Below are 18,422 nucleotides of genomic sequence, written 5' to 3' on the forward strand. Positions count from 1 at the left end.
GGCCAAATGACGTCCACGGCGGAGACCAGAAGCCGTGCGACGTCCACGGCGGAGACCAGGAACACAGGGGCACCCTCGGCAGGACGTTGAACCAGAACGACACCCTCGGAGGGCCTATGGAGAGCTTTGCCGTCATCAGGGGGACCTGGAGGACCGATGTCGCCATGCGGGGAACCTGGAGGACCGACGTCGCCATGCGGGGAACCTGGAGGCCCGGAAAGGAAACACAGAAGGCAATCTTCGCTTGTTCAGAGGGAAACTGGGAAAAATTTCCCTCCACATACTCGCCGATGCCCCGCAGGAACCTGCCCAAATCGTCTCTTTTCCCGTAGAAACGAGCCGGAAATCCCCTCGCGCTTGCGGAGGGGCGCGGCGCAGCTCTTATGGTCCGGCGTCTGTGGTTCCGAACCGCGAGGAGCGGCACTGAGCTTCCGGTGGAAATCCGAAGCCGGGTTCGGCTGACGATCCATCGCGGTTGGCATCGCAGTTGGGCGAATCCGCTTTCGGTTTAGGTCGGTTCTTCTGTCAGGGTGACGACCATGACGCGGAAGCGGAAGTAAGTCAATCATGGTTTATTGAAAACAGTTCAACCAAACAACACTCACATATGCCGAGGAGAGAAGCAAACTAAGATATCCGCTCGAGACGAGTAATCCACAACGGAAGTTAAAGTCCAACGGAAAGCAAAAAAAAAAAAGTGTGCATGTGCAATGTAGACATCATACTAAGAGATGAACAAAGTCTGCAAAGTTTGATTCAGTCCGTGTTGGTGATTCCATTTTACAGGTGGTATACGTGTGTGCAGAATGTGCAGAGATAATCTGCAGTCAATGTTGATATTGCATTTTTGTGTGTGTGTGTGCGTGCGTGCGTGCGTGCGTGCGTGCGTGCGTGCGTGCGTGCGTGCGTGCGTGCGTGCGTGCGTGTGTGTGTGTGTATGTGTGTCTGTGTGACACCTGTATTAGAGACCTCTCAGGCACAGAGTGTAATCTGTGTCTGCAGTGATTAAGGGGAAGACTCAGTATTTGGGTGCCATTCACAAGCCTAATGATTTCTGTTGGTTAACTCCAGATGAGTCTGTGAATGGTGAGTCAGTGTGTTTCCCTGGTTCTGCACCAGTAGTCTGTGATGTTTTGTAATACTTGCCACATGCTTCAGGTGTCAGCAGTATTGCAATGACACCACAGTCTTTAGCATTCCCTCTCAGCAATCCTAATGACTTTTTACAGAAAATGCCTGGCCTTCTTGTAGTCACTGGCATTATCTGTGGCAAATGCATCTCATGAAAAAAATATTACGTGCAAGCGAAGGGAGTGCCTATTCTTGTTTAATATGTTTGTTCATGTACCTTTTAGACAGAGCAGCAGTGGGGTGGTATGTTTGAACCTTAATCAGTTCAAAATAAATGTATCATTCTAAATCAGTTTAAAGGTCCTGTGTCTTTCAGTGGCAGACCTACCAGGATAGCTTTACAAAAGGGATTGAACAAGCACCTGAGGGGCCTGTGTGGAAAGGAATCGATGAAGTTGCCTTTAAAATCAACCAGAACGAATAAGATTAGCAATTAGAAAAGTACAGGAGAGTTGATTGTCCATGGTTCCCTGCAGTAACTAAAAGACAGATCAGAGAGTTGTCTTTGGGGATTTCATAATCTTGATGTTTAGATAAATCACCTGAGATGATTGCTGTGATTAAACTTTAGCTGATACGCTGCCATCAATTCTACTGTCTATTTTTTTTGGAGAATTCCTGGCCATGCTGCTGTCCATCTGCTATTTTAAAAGCTGGTGCACTAGAGAGAACAGCTTATTTTCTATGATTTCAAAGTTAGGTGGTTTCTTGTCTATTTTATCTTTGTAGGCAAGCAGTGAAGGGAGCATAGCAATATGATGTTCTGAGATCAGTTATGGATAAGTTGCTTACTGTTGGTGAAATGGTACAACAGCAACTAGTTTTAATAATCCAGTCCTGAAATTACAATTGTTGTAAATAGGAAATCAGTATGAGCAAGTCAGTTTAGCAATATAATGGAAGTTAGACAATTAACTGTCAATTTACCCCAATTTTGTTGCATTGACAGAATATGAAGAGATCTAAGAGATGCCCAGGAAGATCATAAGATCCTGACATGGAATTACATCACTTTAAATAAACAGTAATTCAGTTTTCCTGTCATAGTTTGACATGCATTGCCACTGTAAGATCATAGCCTTTGAATACAACCTAAATGTGTTTTATTAACAGTACATTTGTATTACAGTTCAACAATTTAAGTTGCTTAATTTTAACATTGTTTCAGCAGCATTTTACACATGCAAAAACATGCAAAAAAGAACATTGTATGGCACATGTTTGGATGTACACAAATAAAATTATTATTATGAAGGTATGCCGCTACAATTTAGCAACAACAATACAACCAAAAAAATTAAACAATCACTGTCAGGTAAAATTTACTCTATAACTGAATTGAGCCTTCCTAGTTGTAATTACACTATGTATATTTGTATTTGGTTTATTAATAAACTGCTAATATAATTTGCTTGTTATTTGGAGATTATGATTTTTTTTTGGCAAAATCTGAAGAAGACTTCCAATACGCAGTGAAATCTGAAATGTACAGATTGAATGAATCTCTTTGTTTACAAGGTAATATGTGTATTTACATTGTTTTTTTTACATTAATTTTATGTATTTAGCTGAATTTTAATCACTGCTTAATTCTGTGAAAATGTCCTCAATTTTTACTGCTGTCTCAATGAACTCCATACTTTAATGGATTTGAGATTTCAGAGGATAATTGTCCCAAAAGAATATTCGTGTGGGAGGGTAAGCATGGATCAACCTGTTACCTCACATGATTCTAAAGAAAGGATAGACCCACCTGGGGCCAAAGAAATAGTATATAAATCCAAGACTTAAATGTTTTTGAAGTGTCCAGAAAAAAATCATACGTGTTAACTAATTAAAAGACAAGAATTTCTATTTGTTGATAGTAGAAAAAGTAATATATCACAGATTGTTTTGATATCTTTGTACAGATTCAATTTGTGCTAAATTCTTTTTTTATTTTGTAAAAAAGTGTTTTTCATTCCCTTAAGAACTGAATTATCTTCAAAAAATCTTTTAATAATGAACAGGACATTGTTTTTGGTAAATATATTCATGCATTAATATATAATTTAAAATACAACATTTTATGATAATGGTGATTTCGTGAAGGTACTGGTACAGCTTGAAAGTTATTTCTAATAATAAAAAACATAACCGTTAACAGAATTTTATTTGGAAATCTACAATTTGTTATCCACTCAGACGTTTATACCTTTATGTATAATTTGGCAGATCTGAAATCTTAAGATGATGTTAACTCTTGTTCAGAATATTTCATTTAGAACATTTACACTTACTGGTTTTCATGATTTAGGGGAATGGCGAGCCATTCTATCCATTCCCTACCTTTTTTTATTTTTATTGTCTTCTGTATCAAACATTACACTCATATATTTAATTGTATCTCAGAGGTCTCTTCACTCTCCAATGTGTATTCTAATTGGTCTTTTGGCAGTTGTTGACCTCTCTTTGCCAATATTTTTTGTGCCTCATATGTTGCTAAATTTCATGTTTAACTGGAATGAAATTTCACTTGTAGGTTGTTTGGTGCAAATGTTTTGCATTCACTGGTTTGGTATATTTCAATATACTGTACTGCTTTGGATGGCTCTGGATCGTTTTTTTGCTATATGCAAACCTCTTAATTACCACAAATACATGAAAATGACCAATTTTCTAAAATTCATCATTTTTCCAGTTATCAGAAATATGATCTTAATTACCACAATGGTCTCTTGGGCTGGGAAATTGACTTTTTGTTCAACAAATGAAATAAAGCATTGTTTTTGTGAACACACGGCATTGATTCAGCTGGCATGTGGAGATATCTCCATTAACAATGCATTAGGGCTTTCTGTTATCTTTCTAACAATGACTGCTGATTTTATTTTAATTACAATATCGTATGTGATAATACTTTCTTCTGTTCTGAGATCTGGCAAAACCTGCTTTAAAGCTGTTAACACCTGCATTACTCATTTAATTGTCTTTACAGTTAGTCTGACTTTTGTTTTAATTGCTTTTTCGTCATACAGAATAAGCAACAACTTTTCTCCCTCCAGCCGTGTCTTCCTGAGTACAATGTATCTGCTTTTTCCAAGCTGTTTTAATCCAATTATTTATGGTGTACGAACCAAAGAAATAAGAGAACAATTTTTGAAAATGATTAAACATGTCAAGGTCTTTCCAAAGTAATCAAATATGCATATTGTCTCACATTATAGACATACCATTACAAAAATCAAGTTACTTTATAATAAAACAAAATGATATAGTTTTGCAATTATATAACTACATTGCAATTTTAAAGTGTAGATTGAAATAAAAATTGTAATTGATTAATAAAAAATATTCATTTAATGGCTGTGATAAGTGAATTGATTGTAATGCTTTTGGAGAGAAGTGAAAGGAACTTTAACTGTTATCGCTGCTCTGGTTGACCATGAATTTGGTTTTGTAGCCTTCCCATCTTCTAGCTAGTTCTCCTCTTTTTCATGATAACTACTAACTGGTAAGTCTAACATGCACTATATCTTATAAGCTGTAATTTCTTTAAAACCATAAAACAGTTAATATGTGCTCTCTTCTGTATATGTGAGCTCACAGATGGAAAAGAATGGCTACGAATGGTGCAATTATACTCTCTTGTATTTTATTTCACAGAATGAAAGTAAGAATTGGTATTGGTATTGATATTTTGATTATTCAACCCTGTGATCTGTCAAAGAATATTTGAATGATTCATAATCTCTTTGCACAAGATGATGTAATAATACCTTTTTCACCTTTGGGTTCAGTAATAGCTGCACTGACATGGCAAGGCCAGTTATTTGTTTTGTTATAAATTCAATAAATTTAGTTTTGAGGTCAAACATTTAATATTAGTAAATTCTTACTTTCATTCTAGATCTAGAGATGTGTTAACCAAATTAGAAAATAGTTCTATATTATTTATAGCATAATTTTTTTTTTTATATCAATGAGTGGGTTTAAACAGAATGTGCCTTGTTCTATGTTGTTTAGCATGGCAAGATACATATAAAATATCTTTAGAAGCTACATACATCTACTAAGGAATTTAGGAGGTTATTGTTCAATGTACAGGAACCTGTTTGTTACACCATACAATTAAATTCTTATGCTGTGAATCCACCGAGCACCGATCTGTTGTTAATTATCAACACAGACATTAATAAATATATAAATTGATAATAGAGTTATATTGCGAATGCAATAAACAGAAGTGTGTGCATGTAAAAAGTGTGCATGTGCAATGTAGACATCATACTAAGAGATGAACAAAGTCTGCAAAGTTTAAATCAGTCCGTGTTGGTGATTCCATTTTACAGGGGGTATACATGTGTGCAAAATGTGCAGAGATAATCTGCAGTCAATGTTGATATTGCATTTTTGTGTGTTTGTGTGTGTCTGTGTGTGTGTGCGTGCGTGCGTGCGTGCATGCGTGGGTGTGTGTGTGTGAGTATGTGTCTGTGTGTCAATGTCTGTGTGACACCTGTATTAGAGACCTCTCAGGCACAGAGTGTCTGCAGTGATTAAGGGAAGACTCAGTATTTGGGTGCCATTCACAAGCCTAATGATTTCGTGTTGGTTAACTCCAGATGAGTTTGTGAATGGTGAGTCAGTGTGTTTCCCTGGTTCTGCCCCAGTAGTCTGTGATGTTTTGTAATACTTGCCACATGCTTCAGGTGTCAGCAGTATTGCAATGACACCACAGTCTTCAGCATTCCCTCTGTGGTGGGCGTCTCTCCACTTCCTGTCTCCGCTGGGCGTGTCGTCCCACCTCAGGTCCTTACTGGGGGCGTCATTCCGCTCCTGGTCTCCATGAGGGCCGTCTCTCCGCCTCCGGTCGGCGCCGAGGACTTCGCCCCGCTCCTGGTCTCCAAGTGGGGCTGTGCTCTGTTCTGGGACCCCGCTGGGGTCGTTGTCCCGTTCCGCCTCTCCGCAGGGGAGGTCTCTTCGCCTCGCTGTTCCTGGCTGTTCCTGGCTCCGTGGCAGTTCCGGATGGGTCCCCTTCGGCCCTGGGAGGTTGGTGGGGCCCTCCTCCGAGCGGGGGGTTGGGGGGTCAGGGATCTGCCTGCCATGCCCCCTTCAGTGGCCTCCGCATGCTCCCTAGCTCTCAGCGTCAAGCATGCACACCTGGAGCTGGTTATTCACTCACTCCCAGCTTCAATATAAACTGCTCATTCACCAACACTCCCCGTTGGTTATTGCACGCTCATGCCCATTCATGTGCGTTTCTGTGCGTTTGTGTTGTTATGGTTTTGCGCAAGCTTACCCCCGCTACGTACCGTTCGACTCGGACTCTCTCCCTCTCTCTCTTTTTGCGTGGACCGCGTCTCTTTCCAGACACACCCAGGATTGTTCCTTCCATAATCCGCAGACGTTGAACTGTTGTGGGCCGCGCTGTGGGCGCACAACCGGAGTATTCCTTTTTCACCGGACTCCGTTATCCGGTCTATCCCTGCGAGCGCAGGTATTTGGTTTGGCTCTGCCTTTGTGTTCAATAAAGTTTTGTTTGCTGTTACTCCGGCTTCCGCCTCCGTTTCCCGCATGACACTTTGAATACAACCCGGATGTGTTTTATTTACAGAATATTTTTATTACAGTTCAACAATTTAAGTTGCTTAATTTAAACATTGTTTCAGCAGCATTTTACACATGCAAAAACATGCAAAAAAGAAGATTGTATGGCACATGTTTGGATGTACACAAATAAAATTATTATTATGAAGGTATGCCGCTACAATTTAGCAACAACAATACAACCAAAAAAATTAAACAATCACTGTCAGGTAAAATCTACTCTATAACTGAATTGAGCCTTCCTAGTTGTAATTACTCTATGTGTATTTGTATTTGGTTTATAAATAAACTACTAATTTCATTTGCTTGTTATTTGTAGATTATTATTTTTTTTGGCAAAAAATACGCACACTTAAATTTACAGCTTGACTAAATCTCTTTGTTTACAAGGTAATATATGTATTTAAATTTTTTTTTTAACATTTATTTTATGTATTTAGCTAAAATTTAATCACTGTTTAATTCTGTGAAAATGTCCTTTATTTTTACTGCTGTCTTAATGAACTCCATCATTTAATCGAATTTAGATTTCATAAGATAATTTACCTAAAATAATATTTGTGTGGGAGGGTAAGCATGGATCAACCTATTTCCTCACATGATTCTAAAGAAAGGATAGACCCACCTGGGGCCATAGGAATAGTATATAAAGCCAAGACTAAAATGTTTTTGAAGTGTCCAAAACAAAATCATACATGTGTTAACTAATTAAAACTCAAGGATTTCTATTCGTTGATAGTAGAAAAAGTAATATATCACAGATTGTTTTGTTATCTTTGTACAGATTCAATTTGTCGTAAATTCTTTTTTTATTTTGTGAAAAATTGTTTTTGATTCCCTTAAGAACTGAATTATCTTCAAAAAATCTTTTAATAATGAACAGGACATTGTTTTTGGTGAATATATGCATGCATCAATATAGAATTTAGAATACAACATTTTATGATAATGGTGATTCCCTAAAGGTACTGGTACAGCTTGAAAGTTATTTCTAATAATAAAAAACATAACCGTTAACAGAATTTTATTTGGAAATCTACAATTTGTTATCCACTCAGACGTTCATACCTTTATGTATAATTTGGCAGATCTGAAATCTTAAGATGATGTTAACTCTTGTTCAGAATATTTCATTTACAACATTTACACTTACTGGTTTTCATGATTTAGGGGAATGGCGAGCCATTCTATCCATTCCCTACCTTTTTTTATTTTTATTGTCTTCTGTATCAAACATTACACTCATATATTTAATTATATCTCAGAGGGCTCTTCACTCTCCAATGTGTATTCTAATTGGTCTTTTGGCAGTTGTTGACCTCTCTTTGCCAATATTTTTTGTGCCTCATATGTTGCTAAATTTCATATTTAACTGGAAAGAAATTTCACTTGTAGGCTGTTTGGTGCAAATGTTTTGCATTCACTGGTTTGGTATATTTCAATATACTATATTGCTTTGGATGGCTCTGGATCGTTTTTATGCTATATGCAAACCACTTAATTACCACAAATACATGAAAATGACCAATTTTCTAAAATTCATCATTTTTCCAGTTATCAGAAATATAATCTTAATTACCACAATGGTCTCTTGGGCTGGGAAATTGACTTTTTGTTCAACAAATGAAATAAAGCATTGTTTTTGTGAACACACGGCATTGGTTCAGCTGGCATGTGGAGATATTTCCATTAACAATGCATTAGGGTATTCTGCAATTTTTTTATCAAGGACTGCTGATTTTATTTTAATTACAATATCATATGTGATAATACTTTCTTCTGTTCTGAGATCTGGCAAAACCTGCTTTAAAGCTCTTAACACCTGCATTACTCATTTAATTGTCTTTACAGTTAGTCTGACATTTGTTTTTATTGCTTTTTTGACATACAGAATAAGCAACAACGTTTCTCCCTCCAGCCGTGTCTTCCTGAGTACAATGTATCTGCTTTTTCCAAGCTGTTTTAATCCAATTATTTATGGTGTACGAACCAAAGAAATAAGAGAACAGTTTTTGAAACTTATTAAACATGTCAAGGTCTTTCCGAAGTAATCAAATATGCATAATGTATCACATTATAGACATACCATTACAAAAATCAAGTTACTTTATAATAAAACAAAATGATATAGTTTTGCAATTATATAACTACGTTGCAATTTTAAAGTGTAGATTGAAATATAAATTGTAATTAATTAATAAAAAAATATTAATTTAATGGCTGTGATAAGTGAATTGATTGTAATGCTCTTGTAGAGGAGTGAAAGGAACTTTAACTGTTATTGCTGTTCTGGTTGACCATGAATTTGCTTTTGTAGCCTTCCCATTTTCTAGCTAGTTCTCCTCTCTTTCATGACAAATACTAACTGGTAAGTCTAACATGCACTATATCTTATAAGCTGTCATTCCTTTAAAACCTTAAAACAGCTCATATGTGCTCTCTTCTGTATATGTGAGCTCACAGATGGAAAAGAATGGCTATGAATGGTGCAATTCTACTCTCTTGGACTCCTTTTCACAGTGTACATTGGTATTTTGATTATTAAATCCTGTGATCTGTCAAAGAACATTTGAATGATTTATTATCTGTTAGCACAAGATGAGGTAATAGTGCAGCTATTACTGAACCCAAAGGTGAAAAGGTATTGACATGGCAAGGCCAGTTATTTTGTTTTGTTTTAAATTCAATAAATTTAGTTTTGAGGTCAGACATTTAATATGAGTACATTCTTACTTTCATTCCAGATCTATAGATGTGTTAACCAAATTAGAAAATAGTTCTATATTATTAATAGCATAATTTATTTTTATATCAATGAGTGGGTTTGAACAAAATGTGCCTTGTTCTATGTTGTTTAGCATGGCAAGATACATATCAAATATCTTCAGAAGATACATATATTTACTAAGGAATTTAAGAGGTTATTGTTCAATGTACAGGAAACAGTTTGTTACACTATACAATGAAATTCTTATGCTGTGAATCCACCGAGCACCGATCTGTTGTTAATTATGAACACAGACATTAATAAATATATAAATTGATAATAGAGTTATATTGCGAATGCAATAAACAGAAGTGTGTGCATGTAAAAAGTGTGCATGTGCAATGTAGACACCATTCTAAGAGATGTACAAAGTCTGCAAAGTTTGATTCAGTCCGTGTTGGTGATTCCATTTTACAGGGGGTATACATGTGTGCAAAATGTGCAGAGATAATCTGCAATGTTGATATTGAATTTTTGTGTGTGTTTGTGTGTGTGTGTGTGTGTGTGTCTGTGTGTCAATGTCTGTGAAGACATTGTAATCTGAGTGTAATCTGTATCTGCAGTGATTAAGGGAAGACTCAGTATTTGGGTGCCATTCACAAGCCTAATGATTTCTGTTGGTTAATTTCAGAAACTCCAAATGAGTCTGTGAATGTTGAGTCAGGGTGTTTCCCTGGTTCTGCACCAGTAGTCTGTGATGTTTTGTAATACTTGCCACATGCTTCAGGTGTCAGCAGTATTGCAATGACACCCCAGTCTTCAGCATTCCCTCTCAGCAATCCTAATGACTTTTTACAGAAAATGCCTGGCCTTCTTGTAGTCAGTGGCATTATTTGTGGCAAATGCAGCTCATAAAAAAAAATTATGTGCAAGCTAAAGGAGTGCCTATTCTTGTTTAATATGTTTGTTCATGTATCTTTTAGATAGAGCAGCAGTGGGGTGGTATGTTAGAACCTTAATCAGTTCAAAATAAGTTTATCATTCTAAATCAGTTCTGAGGTCCTGTGTCTTTCAGTGGCAGACCTACCAGGATAGCTGTACAATAGTTTAGTCTTGAAATGAAAAGGGATTAAACAAGCACCTGAGTGGCCTGTGTGGAAAGGAAAAGATGAAGTTGCTTTTAAAATCAACTAGAACAAATTAGATTAGCAATGAGAAAAGAACAGGAGAGTTGATTGTCCATGGTTCCCTGCAGTAACTAAAAGTCAGATCAGAGAGTTGTCTTGGGGATTTCATGATCTTGATGTTTAGATAAATCACCTGAGATGATTGCTGGGATTAAACTTTAGCTGATACGCTGCCATCCATGGTTGATTTCTACTGTCTATATTTTTGGAGAACTCCTGGCCATGCTGCTGTCCATCTGCTATTTTAAAAGCTGGTGCACTAGAGAGAACAGCTTCTTTTCTATGATTTAAAAGTTAGGTGGTTTCTAGTCTATTTTTATCTTTGTAGACAAGCATTGAAGGGAGCATAGCAATATGATGTTCTGGGATCAGTTATACATACAGGGAGTGCAGAATTATTAGGCAAGTTGTATTTTTGAGGATTAATTTTATTTGAGGATTTAATTTGAACAACAACCATGTTCTCAATGAACACAAAAAACTCATTAATATCAAAGCTGAATATTTTTGGAAGTAGTTTTTAGTTTTAGCTATTTTAGGGGGATATCTGTGTGTGCAGGTGACTATTACTGTGCATAATTATTAGGCAACTTAACAAAAAACAAATTCATACCCATTTCAATTATTTATTTTTACCAGTGAAACCAATATAACATCTCAACATTCACAAATATACATGTCTGACATTCAAAACCAAACAAAACAAATCAGTGACCAATATAGCCACCTTTCTTTGCAAGGACACTCAAAAGCCTGCCATCCATGGATTCTGTCAGTGTTTTGATCTGTTCACCATCAACATTGCGTGCAGCAGCAACCACAGCCTCCCAGACACTGTTCAGAGAGGTGTACTGTTTTCCTCCTTGTAAATCGCACATTTGATGATGGACCACAGGTTCTCAATGGGGTTCAGATCAGGTGAACAAGGAGGCCATATCATTAGATTTTCTTCTTTTATACCCTTTCTTGCCAGCCACGCTGTGGAGTACTTGGACGTGTGTGATGGAGCATTGTCCTGCATGAAAATCATGTTTTCTTGAAGGATGCAGACTTCTTCCTGTACCACTGCTTGAAGAAGGTGTCTTCCAGAAACTGGCAGTAGGACTGGGAGTTCAGCTTGACTCCATCCTCAACCCGAAAAGGCCCCACAAGCTCATCTTTGATGATACCAGCCCAAACCAGTACTCCACCTCCACCTTGCTGGCGTCTGAGTCGGACTGGAGCTCTCTGCCCTTTACCAATCCAGCCACGGGCCCATCCATCTGGCCCATCAAGACTCACTCTCATTTCATCAGTCCATAAAACCTTAGAAAAATCAGTCTTGAGATATTTCTTGGCCCAGTCTTGACGTTTCAGCTTGTGTATCTTGTTCAGTGGTGGTCGACTTTCTGCCTTTCTTACCTTGGCCATGTCTCTGAGTATTGCACACCTTGTGCTTTTGGGCACTCAGTGATGTTGCAGCTCTGAAATATGGCCAAACTGGTGGCAAGTGGCATCTTGGCAGCTGCACGCTTGACTTTTCTCAGTTCACGGGCAGTTATTTTGCGCCTTGGTTTTCCACACGCTTCTTGTGACCCTGTCGACTATTTTGAATGAAACGCTTGATTGTTCGATGATCACGCTTCAGAAGCTTGGCTATTTTAAGACTGCTGCATCCCTCTGCAATATATCTCACTATTTTTGACTTTTCTGAGCCTGTCAAGTCCTTCTTTTGACCCATTTTGCCAAAGGAAAGGAAGTTGCCTAATAATTATGCACACCTGATATAGGGTGTTGATGTCATTAGACCACACCCCTTCTCATTACAGAGATGCACATCACCTAATATGCTTAATTGGTAGTAGGCTTTCCAGCCTATACAGCTTGGAGTAAGACAACATGCATAACGAGGATGATGTGGTCAAAATACTCATTTGCCTAATAATTCTGCACTCCCTGTAAGTTGCTTATTGTAGGTGAAATGGTACAACAGCAACTAGTTTCAATAATCCAGTCATAAAATTACAATTGTTGAAAATTGGAAATCAGTATGAGCAAGTCAGTTTAGCAATATAATGGAAGTTAGACAATAAATTGTCAATTTACCCCAATTTTGTTGCATTGACAGAATCTGAAGAGATCTGAGAGATGCCCAGGAAGATCATAAGATCCTGACATGGTATTACATCACTTTAAAAAAACATTAGTTCAGTTTTCCTGGGATAGTTTGACATGCATTGCCATTATGAAAGCATTGCCTTTGAATACAACCTGGACGTGTTTTATTAACAGAATATTTTTATTACAGTTTAACAATTTAAGTTGCTTAATTTTAACATTGTTTAAGCAGCATTTTACACATGCAAAAATTTGCAATAAAGAAGATTGTATGGCACGTGTTTGGATGTACACAAATAAAATTATTATTATGAAGGTATGCCGCTACAATTTAGCAACAACAATACAACCAAAAAAATTAAACAATCACTGTCAGGAAAAATCTACTCTATAACTGAATTAAGCCTTCCTAGTTGTAATTACACTATGTATATTTGTATTTGATTTATTAATAAACGTCTCAAGGTTACGAACGTAACCCTAGTTCCCCGAGGGAACGAGACGCTGCGTCAAAACGCTATGGGAACGCCCCTGCGTGACCACGCTCTGAACCACGTGTGAAATCTAGCCAATAGGCAAGCCGTGACGTCATAGACAGGCGACGTCGCGTAAACCAGGAAGCTACAAGATGGCTGTGCGGTGGTAGCGACATTAGCTTCTGCAAAGAGAAGGTAGCGCCGCGGGATGCAGGAGTGTGGCACGGAGACGCAGCGTCTCGTTCCCTTTGGGGAACTAGGGTTATGTTCGTAACCTTGAGACGTTCCCCTTCAGGAACTCGAGCTGCGTCGAAACGCTATGGGAACGAGTGTCCAATCACGCCACACTGACCAGACCCTGCCAAAGAGTGAGGGCCTCGGCACCAGCACGCAGGACAGAGGAGCCCGGGGTGGCTCTGAGGTCGAGGCCATAGAACCTGACAAAGGTCAGCGGGTGGACCAACCCGCAGCGTCACAGACGTCCCGGAGTGACACTCATGTGCACCCGGCCGCAGAGGCCGCCACACTCCGGCGGGGCGAGCCCTGACCGCGATCGGAGCGGGGACCAGGACTCGCAGCGAACAACTGCACCAACCACCTCCAAGGACTCGTCCTGTGGAGATAAGCACCCAGTGCTCGCACTGGACACAGCCGGGTCTCGTAACCCCTGGTCGGGGGCTATAACAGAGGAGGGCAGAATGCCTGTAACACGACACATCGTGTGGGAGCACCTGGCCTCGTGTAAGAACACTCTGGGCATGCCAGGGGGCAACTCCAGGTGGGACGAGGCAACTGCCAAGTCCCAGACAGGCACTCGAGTCGTGTCCCGGGCCACAGCCTCCGGGCGCTGCGGAGGAAATGTGTCACCAATGGGACCTACCCAGCGAACACGGAAACCTTCAGGGTCGAAGGGGTTAACCCTGCGGCAAACTGTTGCAAAAACACCAGAACTGAACCGACCGGGCAGTCATCTGGGTCCAAGTCACGGTGCTCACACCGTGACGCGAACAGTCGCCATCGTGCGGCGTCGACCTCCTCATGGAGGGAGCTCTGGAGTGGAGAGGGCCTCTACTACCTCAGTAGAGAGAACAGCCGCTACAAACTGCGTCCCCTCAGGGGCCACAGGCTCCACAACACCGGGCGGGGCTGAACCAGGGTTCCGCCCGCCAACAAGGTGCTACCGGAGGAGACAGACTCCCTACCGCAAAACTTTCCCAGAACTCCCGAGCAGCGCAATCGGGAAAAGCGTACAGGGTAGCCTCGACCAAAACTGTCCCACGGCAGCCACTGTCTCGACAGGGCGTCTGCTCAGACATCCAACCGTCCGGGATGTAACCGGCTCTAAATGAGAGGAGTTCGTCCGGGACCACAAGAGACCCCTCGCCCGTTGCTCGCAAGGGCGAGACCGAAGTCCCCGGTGGGCGATGTACGAGACCACCGCAGCATTGTCGGCGGACCAACACATACCGATCTCTAAGGACTGGGAGGAAGTGTTGTAACCCCAACAACACTGCCAGCACCTCCCGGCAACCTATGTGCCACAAGAGACGCGGGCCGCTCCACAGACCCTGGGCGGAGTGGTCACTCATGACCGCTCCCTACCCCGTGATGGAAGCACCCGTCGTTAGCGTTACGCGACGACAAGGAGTCCCTAAAACGGGGCCTCAGGACAGAACGTAAGGTTCTACCATGCAACCAAGGCTCATGGGCACACCGTGAGACCTTGATGTGACGATACAGACTCCCTCAGGGGGAGAACCTTCTGCCCTGGAGCCACCACTGGAGGGGCCACATGCGGACGCCGCCGACATGAGACCCAGCAGCCTCTGGAACTGCCTCACAGTGACTAGGCGGTCTGCCCCTACCCTCCTGACTGCAGTGAGGATGACTACAAACCGGGCGGGAGACAACCGTGCCCGCAACTCGGCCGAGTCCCACACCACACCGAGAAAGTGGCCCTCCGCGCTGGGAAAGTACACACAACCCGGCGTCTCAGTCCGAACCCCAGTACCTTCATGCAGGCGGGAACAGCACCTCAATGCCAAACCGCCAGGTGCTCTAACGAGCCACCATCAACCAATCGCTGATATAATACAGAACGCGGATGCCCTGAAGCCGCAGCGGGGTCAGTGCTGCATTCACGCACTCTGTGAAGGCACGGGGTGAGGGTGCTAGGCCGCACGGAAGGACCGATATTGGTAAGCTTCGCGCCAAAAGCAACCTCAGGAACCTCCCGTGCGTGGTGAAGGACGGCTGCATGGGAGCATGCAACCTCCAGATCTAGCGCATGACAAATCAGTCCTTGGACTTGACCTGAGACACGACCTCTCTAAACGAGAAACCTGAACCCGAGCCTCAAAAGTGAGTGGTTCAAGTAGCAGAGATCCAGAATGGGACGCAACCCACCGTCCTTCTTCGGAACAACGAAGCACGGGCTGTAGCAGCCTGACTCGCAAACTGAAGGGGGGAACCACCTCGATGGCCCCTTTCCCCAGGAGTGTGCGCACTTCCTGTTCCAGGACCAGAGCCTGCACGGGTCCCGCCAGGCGGGACACACCCGTCGAGCAGGGAGGAGAAGATGCGAACCGAATCGCGCAACCCTTCCTCACAGTATGCAGGACCCCCGAGAGACTCCAGGCAGCCCCTAAGACTGACAGAAAGTCTCCACAGGGAGAACCAACCCCTCGGGCTGGCCCCCGACCCACTCAGAGCGGCTGGAGCGGTGCTCTGCAGCCGACCACACCTCCTGAGAGGCGGCGGAACCCCCCGTCCGCAGCGATCATACGGGCGGAATACGGGGAGCAAACCGCTGGAAGCTGCGCCTGAACACGACCCGTGGCAGGGCTAACAGTCAGTCCTCCTGAACCCGAACGGCAGGAGCAGTGTACTGCGGCCGTTGAAGCCTCCTGAGAGGCGGCGGAACCCCCCGTCCGCAGCGATCATACGGGCGGAATACGGGGAGCAAACCGCTGGAGAAGCTGCGCCCTGAACACGACCCGTGGCAGGGCTAACAGACAGTCCTCCTGAACCCGAATGGCAGGAGCAGCGTCCCGCGGCCGTTGAAGCCCCCTGAGAGGCGGCGGATGAATTTCATCCGCAACGAACCATCGGGCGGAAATAAGGGAGTTAACCGCTAGAGGGAGGCAGCGTCCTGAACACCCTGTGGCAGGGCCGACAGACCGGCCTCCCGGTGGTGCCAGGGAGGGACGAGCACCGTAGCATGAGGTGCGCACCGCCCTCCAAGATGCAAGCCATCAGGCCTATGCACCACAGCCCGTTCACTAGAGGCGAGGACGACCCTCAGGCCGTCCAGCCCCTCCTCAGGGCCTAGAGAGTCGCCAGGGGCCCCTAGGACCGCCCTGCGGAGTCGGGTGGCAACACTCCCTCACCGGGCTATCTTGCTGTGCCCGGACGTACCAGGGCGAGGCTGCCGCCGAGCAGCCCCATCGGAGCAGCAAGGAACTACCACTGAAACGCCACCGCGGCCTCCTGAACCCGCCAGCAATCGCCCTCACCCACAGCGTCACCAGGTCAGGCCAGGAGGGGACACCATGACGCTCAGAAGGAAGCTCGCATCATCCCCCATAGCAGGCCAGCCTGTTATGCCTGCAACACACTCATCGTGTGGAAGCAACCTGTAGCCTGACCTGCCGCGCAGCGCTACCCACCAGAGCCAAGCGGCGCTTCGTAGGCAAACCGATAGCCGTCACAGACGCAACACTCGGGGAGAGATAGCTAGCCAGCGTCTCTACCACAAGCGGTAACGTCCCGTAGCCGCGCCACGCAGTTCCAATAACATTCGCGCATAGCGAAAGAACATCGGAAAAGCATGCGCGTCCACGGGCCTCCCAGGACCCAGACACCTCGGTGCGCAGATCAGGGGAGGCGCTGAGGCTGCGACACAGTGCAGGCAATGCACAACCAGCTCACTGGCGCGCGCTGCTCCAGCCACAAGACCGGCCAAGCTAATCCAGCTTGGACCGGCCAGTGCCACGACCACAAGGAGCTCCATATACAGCACAGGCTGTGTGGAGTCCGCAGGCTCGCCAGCATCCACCAGCTCAACCTCCTCGGAGAGAGACCTGTAATGCCGCGCCGCCCGCACCGGGAGAAGAAGCAGCCGCCAGGCATGCTTCCCCTTATTTCCCGAAATTTATTCCACCTCGGAGGAAGAAATATGGAGCACCGCGTCACACACACCGGGAAAAGAACCGATACCAAATGAGCGCTCTCCCCGGGGAACGGGAGCTCGGCTAGCAGCCGGGAGCGCATAGCCACACGGCTAAATGCTAACAGCCGATACCATCGAGAGCCAAAGCCTCGAGGGAGAGCGCTCACCTCGGAGAGCGCTCTCTGAAATTCTCCCACCTCGGAGGAAGAATACGGAGCACCGCGAATGCACCGGGGGAAGAACCATTTCCAAACGAGCGCAATCCCCGGGGAACGGGAGCTCGCCTCGCAGCCGGGAGCGCATAGCCGCACGGCTAAAATGCTAACAACCGATACCCTCGAGAGCCGACTAAGCACGCTCCTAAGCTAAGCAAACAACACATCGGCTGCGTGTCACCCCCCCGAAATGAATCGGGGCAAGCAGGAGACACGCAGACGGAATTTTGCCTGCATATAAGCTCATGACTGCACAGATAACACACTCAAAGCGCTTACCTGAACAAGCAGAAGCTAATGTCGCTACCACCGCACAGCCATCTTGTAGCTTCCTGGTTTACGTGACGTCGCCTGTCTATGACGTCACGGCTTGCCTATTGGCTAGATTTCACACGTGGTTCAGAGCGTGGTCACGCAGGGGCGTTCCATAGCGTTTCGACGCAGCTCGAGTTCCTGAAGGGGAACTACTAATATCATTTGCTTGTTATTTGCAGATTTTTTTTTTTTGGCAAAATCTGAAGAAGACTTCCAATACGCACTCAAATTTACAGCTTGAATAAATCTCTTTGTTTACAAGTTGATATATGTATTACAATTTTTTTTTACATTTATTTTATGTATTTAGCTGAATTTTAATCACTGTTTAATTTTGTGAAAATGTCCTCTATTTTTACTGCTGTCCCAATGAACTCCATAATTTAATGGATTTTAGATTTCAGAGGATAATTGACCCAAAACAATATTTGTGTGTGAGGGTAAGCATGGATCAACCTGTTACCTCACATGATTCTAAAGAAAGGATAGACCCACCTGGGGCCATAGGAATAGTATATAAAGCCAAGACTAAAATGT

General features: G+C 43.4%; 2 protein-coding genes across 2 annotated transcripts; both read left to right on the forward strand.

Annotated features, from left to right (window-relative positions):
- Positions 1–3,360: 3,360 nt before the first annotated feature.
- LOC124394933 (olfactory receptor 52K1-like) lies at positions 3,361–4,360 on the forward strand. Its single transcript, XM_046863441.1, has one exon. It carries the CDS (start codon positions 3,361–3,363, stop codon positions 4,306–4,308), a length of 948 nt encoding a protein of 315 aa, XP_046719397.1. The 3' UTR covers positions 4,309–4,360.
- A 3,460-nt stretch (positions 4,361–7,820) lies between these two features.
- LOC124394951 (olfactory receptor 52K1-like) lies at positions 7,821–8,768 on the forward strand. The gene has a single exon (XM_046863462.1). It carries the CDS (start codon positions 7,821–7,823, stop codon positions 8,766–8,768), a length of 948 nt encoding a protein of 315 aa, XP_046719418.1.
- Positions 8,769–18,422: the final 9,654 nt, after the last annotated feature.

The sequence above is a fragment of the Silurus meridionalis genome, chromosome 12 (assembly GCF_014805685.1).
Source record: "Silurus meridionalis isolate SWU-2019-XX chromosome 12, ASM1480568v1, whole genome shotgun sequence".
NCBI classification, from domain to species: domain Eukaryota; kingdom Metazoa; phylum Chordata; class Actinopteri; order Siluriformes; family Siluridae; genus Silurus; species Silurus meridionalis.